The sequence below is a fragment of the Tiliqua scincoides genome, chromosome 5 (genome assembly GCF_035046505.1).
Source record: "Tiliqua scincoides isolate rTilSci1 chromosome 5, rTilSci1.hap2, whole genome shotgun sequence".
Lineage (NCBI taxonomy): Eukaryota > Metazoa > Chordata > Lepidosauria > Squamata > Scincidae > Tiliqua > Tiliqua scincoides.
Genome location: NC_089825.1, coordinates 24430756 through 24446997, shown reverse-complemented (window position 1 = coordinate 24446997; position 16242 = coordinate 24430756). Strand labels below are relative to the sequence as shown.

At 43.4% G+C, this 16242-nt stretch overlaps 1 protein-coding gene and 1 pseudogene across 2 annotated transcripts; both read left to right on the top strand.

The window, feature by feature from the left end:
- Positions 1–2446: 2446 nt before the first annotated feature.
- SRI (sorcin) lies at positions 2447–15702 on the top strand. 2 transcript variants are annotated; one of them, XM_066628533.1, is made up of 8 exons: positions 2447–2564; positions 6544–6627; positions 8534–8603; positions 9858–9901; positions 10753–10900; positions 11118–11231; positions 12825–12883; positions 14734–15702. In XM_066628533.1, the coding sequence occupies exons 1-8, from the start codon at positions 2514–2516 to the stop codon at positions 14758–14760; spliced, it is 597 nt and encodes a 198-aa protein (XP_066484630.1). In that variant the 5' UTR covers positions 2447–2513; the 3' UTR covers positions 14761–15702. The 2 variants fall into 2 exon arrangements, with proteins under 2 accessions (XP_066484630.1, XP_066484631.1); XM_066628534.1 differs by lacking the exon at positions 6544–6627.
- On the top strand, positions 10209–10325 carry LOC136655051 (5S ribosomal RNA; annotated as a pseudogene).
- Positions 15703–16242: the final 540 nt, after the last annotated feature.

The following is a 16242-nucleotide window of genomic DNA, read 5'->3' as shown; positions in this document are numbered from 1 at the left end:
ACATCCAAGCTGAACGACAGTATGCATTTTTAGGACATGATCCTCAGCTGAATATATCTGATCAAACTTTCTACAAATATCCAAAAGAGTTTTGCAAGGCTCTAGAAGTTTCTGTGTTCATCTGTTGCAGCAAAAACAATGAAGAATTAAAAACTAACCAATTTATTGTGGATTAAGTTTTTATTGAGCCAGAGTTCACTTCATCAGGGACTTGAAGTGATCATCCAAGTACTTAAATTCTGAGTGGGGGGGGGGGGAACAGAAGCATAACTAACAGCCCTCATGCAGTGATGTCATGACATCACATTGTCATGTGACATTGTGACATCAGTTCTGGGTTCGCCTGGAGAAGGAAGAGGACTGGCGGTGGCTTACTTTGTGATGGAGCTGCTACCCTTGTTCATTTTCCTGTGGGGGTTCTCCCTTGGGGGAGCCCCCACAGGAGAAGGAATGGGGGCAGCAGCCACATTGTGAAGCAGCCGCTGGCGGCACCTCCTCCTTTTCAGGAGAACCTGGAAGTCATGGAGGAGCAGGTACTGGTGAAGAAAAATAATTGCACCCCCCTTGGCATAGCACCAAGGGCAGGTGCCCTTCAGGCTCCACCCTAGTTATGCCTCTGGGGGAAAAGCAAGTTAACAAGGTGAGATAAACAGGTGAAGTAGTGCAAGAGATATCTACCACATACTGGGTATAGCATGAATGAACAGAGAATCCAAGTAGGGTAGGTATGACTCGCTCATAGCTATGGGTGATGAGAAAGTGTACAGCATAATCATCAACATGAGGAGCATTTATTTTTTGTAATGAAAGTGCTGTACACTGCTAGGGATGATTTGCTGAGGCTGGATTTCCAGTCCCAGAGCTACTATCATAAATCACTCAAATACAGATGCTTTTTTCTGTTTTGTGGACCGTCAACTTTCCTTCTTTAACTCTCAGCAAACCTCCTGCTCTGCATTTTGTCAGCGTGTAAGAGCTGATGAAGAGCCCAATCCTATTCAACTTTCCAATGCCAGTGCAGCCACAATTCAGCCCCAAGGAAAGGGAACAAACATTCCCTTACTTGGAGTAGGCCTCCATGACTGCCCCCCTACTGCAGGATGCAGCGCATGCCCTGTTGGCACAGCTGCAGCAGCCCTGGAAAATTGGATAGGATTTGGCCCTAAGGCTGCAATCCAATGCACACTTTCCTAGGAGTATGCCCCATTGGACCCATTTGGTTTTTCTTCTGAGTAGACCTGCATAGGATTGTGTTATAGCTTTCTTCTTTAACCCAGGGTGACCAGATGTCATAACTGCAAAAGAGGACAAGACACCCCAAAATGTAGAACAGTCAAAAAAGTAGGACATGACAAAATAAAAGCTGAAAACACTTGTATATTGTTTTCGTATAGTTAATTTGAATACTATATTACTTATTAGTAAATTGAAAACTATATTACATACAATTTATTATTTATAATTTATTAATTTCAAGAAGGCTATGTGCTCCCTGTAGGGGCCTTCGCACAGGGAAAAGGAGGACATTTAAGTTCTTTTCCAGGACACAAGGCTAAAAAAGAGGACATGTCCTGGAAAAAGAGGACATCTGATCACCCTGCTTTAACCCCCAGTGAATCTCCCGCTCTGCATTTCGTCAGTACATAAGAGCTGACTCAGGCTGCAATTCAATGCACACTTTCCTTGGAGTAAGCCCCATTGGACCCAATGGGATTTACTTCTGAGTAGACCTCCATAGAATCGTGCTGTGACTTTCCTCCTTCTACTCCCAGCGAACCTCCCGCTCTGCATTTCATCAGCGCGTAAGAACTGATTGAAGGCACAATCCTATGCATGTCTACTCAGAAGTAAGTCCGATTGTATTCAATGGGGCTTACTCTCAGGAAACTGGATAGTATTGCAGCCTAAGACTGCAATCCAATGCACACTTTCCTGGGAGTAAGCCCCATTGACTCTAATGGGGCTGATTTCTGAGTAGACATGCATAGGCTTGGGCTCTCAGACTGCAATCCTGTCCACACTTACCTGGGAGTAAGCCCCCACTGACTACAATGGGGCTTACTTCTGAGTAGACATGCACAGGATTGGGCTCTCAGGCTGCACCCCGATGCACACTTTCCTGGGAGTAAGCCCCATTGGACCCCAGGCGTTTTACTTCCGAGTAGACCCGCCCAGGCTCGTGCTGTGAGTTCGGAGCGGTGAAAGGAAGACGCCCAAACCCAGGCGTCCGGCTTGTACCATTCCAGCCAGAGGAGAGGGGGAGGCGGACAGAAAGTCCGTGCAGAGAACAGCGACAGCGTCCTTCGGGGATCGGGGACATCAGGGGAGGGGAAAGGACCCGAGAGCCTCCCCGCCCGCCTGCGGGCTGCAGACCGAGCACCCCTTTGTCCCGGAGCTCGCTTCTGCCCCCCCCCCGGTGAGAATGGTTTGTCCCGGATTTCCTGGGGGCGGCGGCGCAGGCGGAGAGAGGTCAGCTCGAGGCTGCTGCGTGCTGCGCGGGTGGAAGCGAGGCGATGGCTTACCCCGGGCATCCCGCGGCTGGAGGCGGCTACTACCAAGGCGCGGTGAGCGAGCCTGCCCGGGGCGGGCGCTGCTGCGCGTCTGCAGGGAGCCTGGGCTCTGGTGACGCAGTGGAGGGGCCTCCGCCCTGCACCGCGTGGGGGGCAGCGGAGACTGACCCACTGCCTGGAAAGCTCTTGGATGCTCCTTGCAGGGGTGGCTTGGTGGGATGCAGGCTTGCCTTCTCCAGTGGGGCTGGGAGAAAAAAGAAATTATTATTATTATTATTATTATTATTATTATTATTATTATTATTATTATTATTATTATTATTATCAGGGTTTCCCAAACCTTTTAGCTTCGGGCCCCACCTTAAAAAAAAAAAAGCCCTACCAACTACTCAAGCCCCAGTGGTGATGAAGGCTCTTTGGCCACAGTGCTCTCTTTCCCCCCCCCACCCCCCAAGTAGCAGATCGTTTAACCTTGATGCACAGTCTGGTTTGGTCATAGTCTAGTCCAGTGTTTCTCAAACTGTGGGTCGTGAGTCAATATTAGGTGGGTCCCCATTCGTTTCAGTGTTTTATTTTTAATATATTAGACTTGATGCTACCATGGTGTGGGACTGCATTTGGGGAAATGTTACAGATCTGTACTTTCAACAAGTTACTAGGTATGTACTTTGAACTTTGAACTTTGAACTAAATATATTTACTTTGTAAATGGGAGTTCCTCCTGGGTAAGTGTGGGTAAGATTGCAGCCTAGGATTGTGAAAAAATTTTCTGCTCGATGATGCCACTTCTGGTCATGACATCACTTCCAGCAGGTCCTGACAGATTCTCATTCTAAAAAGTGGGTCCTGGTGTTTGAAGTTTGAGAACAACTGGTCTAGTCTAATTTTCAGTTTTGTGACCCATGAAAATTGGGTCGGGACTCACAGTATGGGAACCACTGTTCTAATTCATGATTCTGTTATGAATTATTATTCATAAGACAGACTAGGCTGAAGCGTAGGGGTCCTGTGGGGACTAGGGGCCTGTCAATGGGGGGGGGGCTGAGGCTCTGTCATCTGTGCTTTAGGACTCCAGTGGTTAAAGGCACTTCGTACTCTGTGCCATAGCAATATGCGTACATATATATTTATCCATATGTATACTCTCACAAGTATACTGTGTGTACACAAACACCCCTTTAGCACCATATTGCTTAACCACTTCCTTTTTTCTCCATATCTCTGTTCAGTGTTTCTCAACCAGTGGTACAAGCATCACTAGTGGTGCTTGAGGTGGTGTCTGGTGTTACTTGTGGGACACCCCCAGACCCCCTCCAGCTGGCATTGATATCAGCAATGCAAAGCAGCAGCAGCAGTAGGATGTTCAGCTTGGCACATGCACTTTCCTTGTGCTCAGAAAAGCCCTCCTGTCTGCCCTGAGCCTCTTACTGGCGTTTTATCACATTGCATCTGATCTCCCAATCTGGAAGTAACTGGAGATGATGTCATCACCAGTTACTTCTGGTGGTACTTCCAGTAGGTGGACCATTCAAAGTGTGGGGGATAAACATTGAGAAACACTGCTCTACTCCAATATCCAGGCAAGAGGAATACAAGGTGGGAGGTGCTTCATATATACTCTTACTCTCATATATGTTCCTATGTACTTTCTTCTATTTTAGTCCATTTCTGTGAAATGTTTATTGTTATAAACTTCTCCACTTACCTGTGGAATATTATAGAATCCCTACAATTCCTTCATAGAGCCATATGCTGAATAAGCAGTCATTATGTTTTAAAAAGAAACACTGAGAAGTTGCAAGGTACGCTCAAAGTCAGCTGAGGTTTGTTTTGAGACAGTGGGGGGGGGGTCTAAAATACCTGAAAGCCTAAGGGCTTGGCCATGGGTTAATATGAGCCTGCCCTGAGTTGTATGTTGAAAATCACTTGCTCTGCACTGTTTGCACAGGGTAGTAAAAGAGAAGAATTTTCTACACATTTTATATGTGGAATGTGGCATTCTATGGTCCGATTCCCACAATCGACTGCATGTCGATGTAAATGGCTGCTGTAAATGGCTGTAAATGGCTGCTGTAAATGCTTGGAACCAGCCTGTATGTTATGAGGAGCACATGAAATTGGGCTGTTGATGGTAGTGTACCGAAAGTGGTCTGTCCACACTGAAAGTGCACTAACAGTGCAACTGTCCACAGTAGCACTTGTGTGTCACCTTCTTTCTATTGGGGGGGGGGTGCAGCTCTTCAAAATGATGTTCAGCTCTGAGGCTTGTGGCATGTGTAGGGGCTCTGGGGGAGGAAGGTGAAATGCACCTCCCACTTTCTGCGGAGAGACGTTTTGCAACTTGTGTTGCTTAGTACCGGAGAGCCAAACAAGAGTGTTTGAGAGCCAAACACCTCTCCAGTGTTTCAGATGGAGGGGCTCTTTCCTAGTACTGCTTAGAGATGCCAAGGATTGAAACTGGCACCTTTTGCAAGCAAAGTGTGTGCTTTGCTTCTGAGTGGGTCATTCTTCTTTTGATTTCCCTTTAAATAGAGAAAGTAAATGTGTTAAGCTTTTTAGTAAAAATAAATAGCCTAGTTAGAATTAAATGTGCATGTGAGCCTGTTAAACCTTTGCTTGTAATCTTTTAAAAGCGGTGGTACTCTCTCAAACACAAACATTAGTGTGTTGTGTGTTTGTGTTTATACATAACTATGGGGGAAAATATCAGGGTGCGTCCAAGCATTTTCCCGTTCCTCATGTTTTGTTGTTGGGGCTGGGGCCAAGGATTAGGAAATGATCACTAGCACTGAAGAAGATCATTACCAGGAGCTGCCATTCTGTAGGATAATTACGAGAATAATCAGCACTGCCCGCTTCTGGTTTTTCAAATACCCCTAGTTTTTTTCCCCTTTTCTGGTCTCTGCGTTTTGCTCTGTTCTCAATGAGTATTTACTTCCTCTAAACAAAGGCACTCCCTTGCCAGGTTATGAAAACAAGTGGTTTTCTCCAGGAACTGCCAGCCTTTCCTGATAAGCTGTGGGTTTTCTCTGAACAAGCAGAAACATGAGCTTTAATAAGCAGAATATATAGATTAACTACTTTTGTTTCTTCTTCTTTATTCCACAACTGTCCTGCCTAGCTCAGTCCCACTCCAGAAACACAAAGTGGAATGGCAAATCACAATACTGTCCAGTCTGCAGTTTTCTGTGTTTGTTCTCATAGAAAAAAATGGTCGCAGTTGCTGTTGGTCATAAGAGAGACCCCTGGGTAGTATTCATAATATTCCAAAGGAAGAGATTCTGGATGCCACTCCCAATATATAATAAAATACACTCTCCTAGATGGTGTAAACACATTATTTAGTTGGACAGTTTTAGTGGTTGGATGCACCAGTTAATCGGCATGGTTGCTTAGGAACTACTGTATATGGAAAATTTGATTCAAATAGGTGATTTGCATTGGCCCCTGTCTTAGTGACTTTTAAATTGTTTTTAAATCAAGATCATCCTGATACCAGAGGGGGCGTCTGAGCTGGATGCAACATCTCAGACAATCTACATTTACTGTGGAGCAGCCTTTAAAACAGTGGTTCCCAACCCCTGTCCCTTAAGCCATTTCTGCCCAAAGTTGCATATACGCAACAGGGATCAAATGTGTGCACCTGTGAACTGGGCAGATGTGGGCTAAGACAGAGTTGGGATTCACTGGAGGACCCATAGACAATGGTGCCCATCATGTCTAGTTCTCCCCATCGCAGCCAAATACAGGGCGGTGAGAAGCCCTGTTAAAACCCCTTTCTTATCTCCCTGCAGTTTGTGGCAACAGGGAGAATTTGGAAGTAATGGCTGCCGTGGCCGACAGGTCTTTGTCTGTTGCTTCCCCTCTTAACGGGGAAGAATTTTTCATATGTGATACAGGGGGAGGGTCTTCAAACCACTGCTTTAAAATGAGCATTGCAGGCAAAATTAACAATAAGCTTTGCATATCTTAAGCCAAATAAACCTCAGAAGTTTTAATTTTAGTGCAATTCATTGTTTCATTTTCTTACTAGTATGGAAGTGCTCCAGGAGGACCAGCATTTCCTGCACAGGCTCAAGATCCCTTATATGGGTATTTTGCTGCAGTTGCTGGGCAGGTAGGTTCTCTTTTTTCCCCCAGGCTGAAATAGCACCATAAGGCACTAATCATAAGAACATGATTATGGGTCTTGGGTCAGGCCATAGGCCTATCTAGTCCAGCTTTCTGTATCTCACAGCACCCCCACCAAATGCCCCAGGCAGCACACCTGATAACAAGAGACCTGGTGCCCTCCCTTGCATCTGACATAGCCCATTTCTAAAATCAGGAAGTTGCACATACACATCATGGCTTGTAACCCGTAATGGATTTTTCCTCCAGAAACGTGTCCAGTGCTTTTAAAGGCATCCAGGCAAGATGCCATAACCACATCCTGTGGCAAGGAGTTCCACAGACCAACCACATGTTGCTGAACTACTGGTGCAAAATCCCTTAATTCATCTTTATGCAGAATATATTCTGCATGGGTTGCATTAAACACAACACTGGTATCTTTATCCTATTCTTGACTGTGCTGTGTTACAAGCAGAAGCGGTCCTGTAGTCTCTCTGCTTCATCACAAGCTAAGACATTGTTTCACTTAGCCTTCAGTAGGCATGTGTTCACCATGTGGAGGGGGGTGTTTTGCCATGTTTTGCACTTCAAGCAGTGGTAAAAGTATTGTTTGAAACAGCAGGACCTGTTGCTTGCATGAGATTCAGGCAGTAATGACTGATCCAGCTTTTGCCACTAATTTGCTCTCTCTAAGGTGGCCAAGGAGTTAATGTGGGCTGAGGACTTGCCATATTAGATTGCTCAGGCATGCATCTGGTACCATAAAATGACTTTTGAGCAAGCACAGAGTTGCTGTCCTTTACCCCCCCATCCTTGCCCATGCATTCCCATCCCCTTCCCTAGGTGGCTCAGGAGAAGGGAAGGAGCTAAGCCCACTCCCTCCCCTTTTCCTTTCTTTGCGCTATTCCTGGCATAGCTTCTTTCCACTGTGCTGGTCCTGTTCACTTGAAATGGGACTGCTGCAGAGCCATGAGACTGCACCAAGAGCAGCACAAGGACAGGAGAAGGTGGATCACCTCTCTATCTTCTGGCCCACTTCGCTGTGTGGTGGTGGTGGGTGTCATCACTCACATTGTTTTGTTAATAGTAATGATGAAGTAACTTGGAATATGGAACTGTATTTCTGGCTCAAGCAAAATCTCATGCTGATCATCATCATGTTCCTTAGAGTGCCATAGAGATGTAACACTTTTTTCCTTTCCACTCGCTGAGACCAGTGGTACATCATGCTGGCTTCAAAGATAACAGCTGGTAGACACACAGGAGAGAACCTTCTCTGGCTATGTCCAGGCTCTGGAATTCCCTACCAAAAGAGGCTTGTCTTCCCTCACTTCTGGTTCTTGCCATCTCAAGCTCTTTCATTAATGGCAAGCATTTGGCTTTTAAATACCCAATTCTCTGGATTTAAGTTTAATTGTGGAATATCTGCTGTTCTTCTTTAAGTTGCTTTGATGGGTGTAAAGCTATTTTTTTTATTTGTAGGCAGGATATAAGTATATACATAAATGACTGCCTGGTGTGTAGGCAACATTTTGTGCTATATTGTGTGTGATGGAATAGAATTGAGCTGCATACCTCTGTTAGGATACTGGTCAATTTAAAAGATAACATGATAACCTTATACAGATATCTTTCTCCATGGAAAGACAGGAGGGCTTGTAAGAGCATGTTGATGACCACTTGACCCTGCTCAAACATCTGCATGATCAATATGAGAATAACATCTGGGTAGGGCTACAACAAAAGCTGTTCTAAACTTTCAGCATTTCCTGTGATCTAGCCTGCTTACCTCTCCCAAGTGATGGCTGCTGTCTTGAGGAAGTTAGTAATGGTTTAGTGTGGTTTAGCAGACAAAGAAATGTCTGAGGGCACTTGTAAAACTGGACTCATGTCTTTTCTGTTTTCTAAAGGACGGACAAATAGATGCAGATGAGCTTCAGAGATGTCTAACCCAGTCAGGCATTGCAGGAGGGTATAAACGTAAGTTGAGCAGGTTTAAAAAAAACACAAGTTTCTAACATGAAATGGTAGCTTGCTATTGGCTTTCTCTTTTACCTCATTGTTTACAGCACTCAATTAAACGTGACTTTTTTCATGCTGATGTGTGTTGGATTTCTAATTGATTATCTGTGTCCTGGCCCTTGTATGGATTGTTATTCATGCATGACTTTTAAGCTGTTGAACTAGTTCAGCAGCCTACTATGTTGAGCGACCTACTATGAAGGTAACAAGAAGGGCTTAGGGCAACTTCCCTGTGCAGAAAGACTCCTTAGTTTAGACAGAAAAATGGTGGTGAAGATATGATAGTGATTCATAAAATTATGAGGATTGTGGTGATGGCAGATAGATTTTTCTTTCTCTCTCATGAAAGCAGAATGTCTTGTAGCCCAGTAAAATTGACTGTAGGTTAAGAGCAGACAAAACTATTTCACACAACCTGGAATAAATAAATCATGGAACTTGCTGCCAGAGTTATACTGATGAATAGTAGCATGAATGGCTTTTAAAAAGGCCAAGGGAGATTGCAGCAACAATTGTGAGAAGCTTTTTGTTACCCATTTGGCACAGCCTTTCAAGAAAACTCTTCCAAAAAAAAGTATTCTTGTATTACTTTTGTAAGGACCTTTATCTATCCCTCCTTTAACATTTTAGAATATCTGAGGTAAAACAAATCTTGATGAATTGATACCCTTATCTGCATAGACTGGGGGTGTCCCCAAATGATCAGCTGCCAGGGCCAAATCACTCAGTCATATGTTTATAATGGGTCAGATTGGATCAGTTATGGAAACGTTTATTTACCCAATTGGAGAAAAATATTGGCAGCTGTGGGGCCTCTGTATGTCAGCCAGCCAGTCAGCTGGACTCTCGGTGATAGTTAATTAGCCCAACAGTTGCTTCATTCAATAAGAAGGTGATGATGTCTGGTAGCAGGTAGAGCTGGGGATTGAAGAGAAAGGACTAGAGGGCTAATCTGTGATGCTACCAGGATCAGCAGACTGGTCAAAACATTTTGGTGGTGGCCATATGGTGGCGGCCATATTTTGGGGACCCTGATATTGGCTTTGGGATGACTGTTTAAGAATACTTTCATACTTTTTTTCTCCTTCCAGGACCACTATTTTGCAGACATTAGGAGAAAAATGAAAGCTTCAATGCTATAATGCACTTTGACTAACTATGAGCATAGATGCCTGTACTGACAAGTGCATTTTTCTGTCTTCCCTTACACAGCTTTCAACCTAGAGACATGCAGGCTCATGATCTCGATGCTCGATGTATCCTTTGTGTTTTGACTTCTAATAGGCTTGTTGCGTTGAGATAATGGGTAATTTCTGGTGACTAAAGGGACTTCTGTTGCTCGAAGTTGCTAGTTACGCTCTCACTGTTTTCATATCTGTATGAAAAGGCTTTGAGGGTATGAAATCTCTGACATGTGAAGGGGCACATGAAGAAGAGTACCCAGAAAAAATATGGTGTGTTCCATTTGTTTGTACTGTATGTTGAGATAATGAATATGCTGTGTTGAAATGGATCTGCTCACTGCCCATTGAGAATGGTGGAGCCTTGGTTAAACACAAGCTAGGCAGCAACTGTCACCCTACACATGCCTGATCTCATCTGATCTCAGAAGCTAAGCAGGGTCAGACCTGGTTAGTACTTGGATGGGAGACCGCCTGGGAATACCAGGTGCTGTAGGCTTATACCATAGTCTTTCGAGACTGACAGTTGCCAACTATAGGTGTATGTGAGTAGGGAAGGGAAGGGAAGGGGAGAGCACATGGGTCTTGGCAGGCTTTGGACCATGTTCTTAATCCAAAGTAAGCAGAGTTGTGCACGTTGGCCCTTAAAACTTTTGAATCTACTGGAAGACAGCATCAGACTATCTTTGCAGAAGAATTTTAGGACCCCTTTCTGATGTTAAAAACAGGATAATTTAGTGGAATCTTTTGACTAAAAAGAGTAACCCTGCAATGATAGTCTGTCCCAGTTACTTCAACTACCGTCTTGCTACAGAGAAATCACAGTTGACTAATGCTTGTTACACTCCCAAGGAGGACGTTGCACTGAAGAATCTCTGTTCTGTATTTGTCTTGCTTCTGCTATATGATCCTTAGCCACAACTCAGAGAGATATGTCTGGCACAATGGGCTTCAACGAATTTAAAGAACTCTGGGCAGTTCTGAATGGTTGGAGACAACACTTCATGAGCGTTGACAGTGATCACAGTGGCACAGTGGATTCTAATGAGCTGCAGAAGGCTTTGACGTCTATGGGTGAGCTATGAAACTTCCTTCTGACTGGGAGTTGAGATTTGTTGCCAGACCACTGTGCTGACACCCTCCTCCCAGTCTGACATGAGTGGAGGCTACCAGTCGTGCTTGAGGGACTGCACTCCTTTGTTAACAACTGATACAAAATATGGCCAACAAATCAAACAGCATGATGGTGTAGCGTAGTTTCTGATGAATTCTTTCTGTCCTCCCATTTTAGGATTCAGGCTGAGTCCTCAGACAGTCAACGCTCTTACAAAACGATACAGCTCTCGTGGAAAGATTTCATTTGATGACTATATTGCTTGCTGTGTTAAACTCAGAGCTCTCACTGGTATGTTTGATCATGGCTTTATTATTGAGATTGACAGATAAAACTATAACCTCTTAAAAATCAGGCTCATTTTATGGAGTGAATGGAAACCCATTTTTGCCCGGCCCACAGGTGTACACACTTGGTCCCTGTAGCATATATGCAACATTGGGCAGAAATGGCTTAAACGCTATAGTTAGCTGCTCATTCAGTACAAGGAGGTAATACCCAGCTGTTGCTTACTAAAGCAAAGTGCATCCCATCAAATAAGAATAAGGTGAAGCAAATTCCGCTAGCTCTTCCAGTGTTCACTTGACTGTTCTCAACAGCCCACCCTGCCCAAGGATGGTTTCATTGGCATCTGCATGCAGCCTTTTTCCAGTGGATTTGCACATGAATGGCCATCTTGTGCCTGATTTGCAGGAAACATGTTCTTCTAAAGTGTATTAAAATTAAATGGATTGCGCTATTCACAGGCCTGTCCTGTGATTTATGGGTTCACTGGGAAAAAAGCTTCAGTTGAAGTCATCTTTCTGAACAACCGTGTGTGAATTGGGTCTCTTGGAGCAGATATTTCTGCCTGAATTACCTTGGAGCGTGAACAGTTTTCTTAACCAGGTGGTTTTCTTGAAGGATAAATAACATAATGTGTTATTGTTAGTTCCTCCCTCTGGAACCAAAGGCAAGAGGAGGGGGAAGAGGTCAACACAGGGACCCCATCCCATGAGACTTCAGAGTTCTGGCAGAGAGGGGGTTTATAACACCTATGCCTTCCTCTGCCATGAGGTTTAGCCTACCTCCTTGGGCTACAGCAGCCTGCAGGGCTCAGCCACTACCAGCTCATGTCTCCTGCTTCCACCTTCTCATCCTTGGCCTTTTCTACCCTTAAATAATTGGTTCAGCCCCTCCTGTTCTCTCCCCTTCTGACCACCACCCTCCTCAGTTAACTGCCTTTGGTCTGGAAGGTTGCTGATGCCTGGGATTTTTCAAGTAGTAAATTATTATGTCCACCTCTTTTTGTTGTTGTTGTTGTCGTCCCTGGTTTACTGGCACAAGTCCAACTCTGGACAATAACATAAAAATAAAGTTGGTCTTAAATAAAGGGGGCTTAAATAAAGTTGTGACCTAGCCTATGAGCTAGTTTGCTTTTTCATCATTCTTGTAAATATTGTCCCTACTTCCCTCCCCCCTTCCATGCAATGAAGCTAGAAATCATTTCCTTTCTAGAGCATGTGAATAGTGTCTCCTTAGAAGATGGCACCAAAAGCTGCCTTGGCAAAATCAGTAGATCAGGAAATGGGTTGATGTGGGGATTTGTTTTTCAAATATGAACCTGAAGTTGCCTTTCATATCTCTGAGGAAAGAAAGAGGTCCCTTGGATGAAACATGTAGGTGAAACACCTCGAGTCCCGTCCCCCCCCAAAAAAGGGTTGCTAACAAGAAGTTTGCAGCGCTTAAAAAAAAATTCACAGGAAGTGTTTAGTAGAAATAGTTTTTATATGCCAGTGTATGTGGTGGTTTTGTGTGGCCTGCTTGTATCTGTCAACATAATGTGTGCCGCTTTGCACTATAACTTCTGTCCTAATGCATAGTTCTTCCTGTACCTTTCAACAGATAGCTTTCGAAGAAGGGATGCAGCCCAGCAGGGAATGGTGAACTTCCAGTATGATGATGTAAGTAGACCTAAATCTACTTAGTTGGATGAGGTACAAAAATGAGAATTTCCTGAGCAGTGACACAATGGCACTAACTTAAAGCCCTAGCTTGCTAAATGTACCATCCAATAAAAAGTGACATTCCTGTTAGTGGCATCTTCTGGGTAGAAGATTTTCAGCCGGAAAACTTTTCTAAACAACCCTACCTTTGTGTCATGGTCCCAGTCCAAGTTAGGCCCACATGGACCTGGGTTTTGTTTTTGCTTTTGTTTAACTTTTAAGTTACACTCCCAAATAGACAGTAACACAGTGCTGTGTCTAGCTTGACCTGAAGCTGACTGCTCAAGGCTTGAGTTTGTCCTTCTCTCCAAGAAGCTTAAAGCATCATTTGTAGCCTCTCAAAAGAAGTGGATTGGCCAGGGCCACCCAGTATGTTGTCAGAAAGATGGATTCTTTGAGAGGAGATACAAATTAGAATACTGCTGTGAATAATTAGGCTTTAGGGCACTCGCTTTGTCATTTCTCTCTTTTTGAGAACCTTTTCCATACCAATTAGTTTGTGGAACACCTACATGGTTGTCATAGATCTCCTGGGCATTGTGTAGGCCTCTGAAGTATGCTTTCAAATCACATGGGATGATAGCCAGACCTGTGTGAACTATGCTCCATGTGAACTCATAAATTGCTGTAGGTTGGGCCTATTACTTTCCCTGTACCTTCACATTAAGAGGGGACATGAACAAGAATATATGAAGTGGTATATTGCATACAGTGATTGGTGTAGATGCATGTAACCATGGCCTCCAGTCTGGGCCTCTGGGAGAAATTTTACCAGGGGGTACAACTTTTCTTTCAGGCTGCTTCTCAAAGTGTTGGGGAGGAAGCAAAACAGAGCAGGGGGACGGTGAAAACAGCCTGAAAAGTCTTTGGAGCCCAGGTCTACTTGGCTTTCCAATGCGGAGCCCAAGTCTACCCACTTGCACTGTGTCTGCAGCTAGATACTGTTCTATTGGGAAAACGAAGCACACTCCTTAGTCTCTCTAAAATCTTTTAAATATAGAAAATCATTACAGAAAATCAGCATCATCGTATTTAGGCTCACACTAGAATGGAAAGCATCCTCCATGTATCAAAATGTACTTCTGCACCAGCTGTGGTCCTGCAGCTGTGTCCCTGAGCTCCTATACACTCCTTCATAGTTAGCGGATTCACAAGCCAAAGAGCTACTGTAGCAGGCAAAGTTTCCTTCCAGATTTAACACTGTATTAAGGAGTGTCATGTATACATTCCTCAGCCCAGCAGTTTCACCTTGCAGCAGTAGCTGCCATGGCTCACCCAGCATCCCATGCAGTCAGCAAGTTTGGGTGAGATCAGAAAATGTAAGATCCCAGGAAATTCCTGAGCCCCCTCCTTTGGCTCCTGGGCCCCCTTTTTGACTGTGGGTCCGGGTACAAATTACCCCCTTTACTCCCCCACCCCCCACGGGCCCTGTCTCCAGTGTTTAAGATAGAGGTCTTCCCAGACTTACCTGGAGATGTCAGGGTTTGGGCTTGGAATTTTCTGCATGCAAAGTCTTGTTCTACTGAGCTAGGATCCTTACTCATCTAATAATGGTAGATAAGGTATATCTTGTGCAATAGCATGTATCTTGTGTTGGCTACCATTACTGATCTCTGCAGTGAACTAGCATTTCTGTAAACATAGTACAAAAGCCATTGTTCAAATGCATAATCCCAGCACTGTCTCCATGTGCCTCTGTGCAGAACTTTTCAGCAATAGACTAACATTGTGATTATTACATAGTTGTGGAATACTATTGTGATTATTATAACACGTATAACACCTTATTACACGTTCTTGTTTTGCAGTTCATACAGTGCATTATGAGCATCTAATTCAAGATGAAGGAAGAGACTGATAAGCATGATCAACATTCCACTATACTTTGGGGTTTTGTTTTTTTTTGCTTTGCACCAAAAATTAATGGCTGTGTAACTCAATATTGGTATTTGCATATTTTATAAGTATTGATTTATATGCATTTAGTTTTGATAACTAACAAAAGAAGGAAAACAGTGAAAATAAATCTTGTTATGAGTTGATTTTTCTTGCATATTTATAACTTGCTCTGTAGAAGTAAAAAATATTGTTGTAATCATTCAGTGTTTTATCATCTCTTCCTGTACTACTAAAAATGTTCATATTAGAATACGGCTTGTCTTTGTATCTGCCATGTAAATAAGCCCAAGAGAAGGAAATTTGGCATATATGAAAAGAAGCTCCTAAAATGATAAAGGCACATGGCTGTAGGGACAATATTTTAGGCCTGTGTAAAAATGAGGGATCTTTTCTATGCAGTAATCACAGATGTGTCCAATACTATTTCCAAAACACAATGTACTGTTTTCCTTTGGTATAACAAACCTCTGCATGCAGCATATTTTGAATTCAGATCTGTTTCACACATGTGAGCCCTGGCTTAAGGTCACGTTTCAAGATTTCTGTTCTCTGTCTTATGATGCTTTATAAACTTTGCTTTATAAAGCAAAGATACTAAAAGAGACTTGCAAATTAGAATAAGGCTGTAGTCCACTGAGAGTTATGGGACAAACTTGAATGAATCATGTAATTCTTACATCAGGCAGAATGTCTGAGATCTTCTGAACCCTCTTGAAACAACGCTCTTGTTTTGTGTCCCTTAACTATTAATGTATACTCATTCTCTGTAGCAGTGGAAGGGCATTCTACAAAGGTTATGACAGAAAGTCCTCTCCTCTTTGAGAAGGAACACTTGCGTTCCTTAACTATTCAGCAGTAAAATGTTCTGATAACCTTAACTAATATGGAGTGAAATGACTCGTGATGTATGGTTTTTGTCTTTATAAGTGCCAATAATTTCAACAGGCCCCTACCACCAAACTCATATCTCTTCTGATTGTTTATTACAACAAGGAAAAGAAACTGGGTAAAGCAAGTGGTACAGAAGTTGCAATCTGTCTGCTCTATACTTTTTTTAAAGGCAGAGATTCTCTGGAGTGACACCTACAAATCCTACAGAAATCTGGAAGATAAATTTCATAGTTACCCCATAAATATACTTCATTCTCTGGTTAGTACATCAGATAATCCTAGTTGTTTTACTGCAGCTTTTTAGAACAACAAACCAGACCAGTGTTCCTTGTGGGTCACAAATCAATTTCAGGTGGGTCCTCATTCATTTCAATATTTTATTTTTAATGTATTAAACTTGATGCTACCATGGTATGGAACTGCATTTGGGGAAATGTTGCAGATCTGTCCTTTCAACAGGCTACTATGTATATGCTTTTAATAATGGTAGCAAATGACTTACTCCTGGGTAAGTATGGGTACATAAG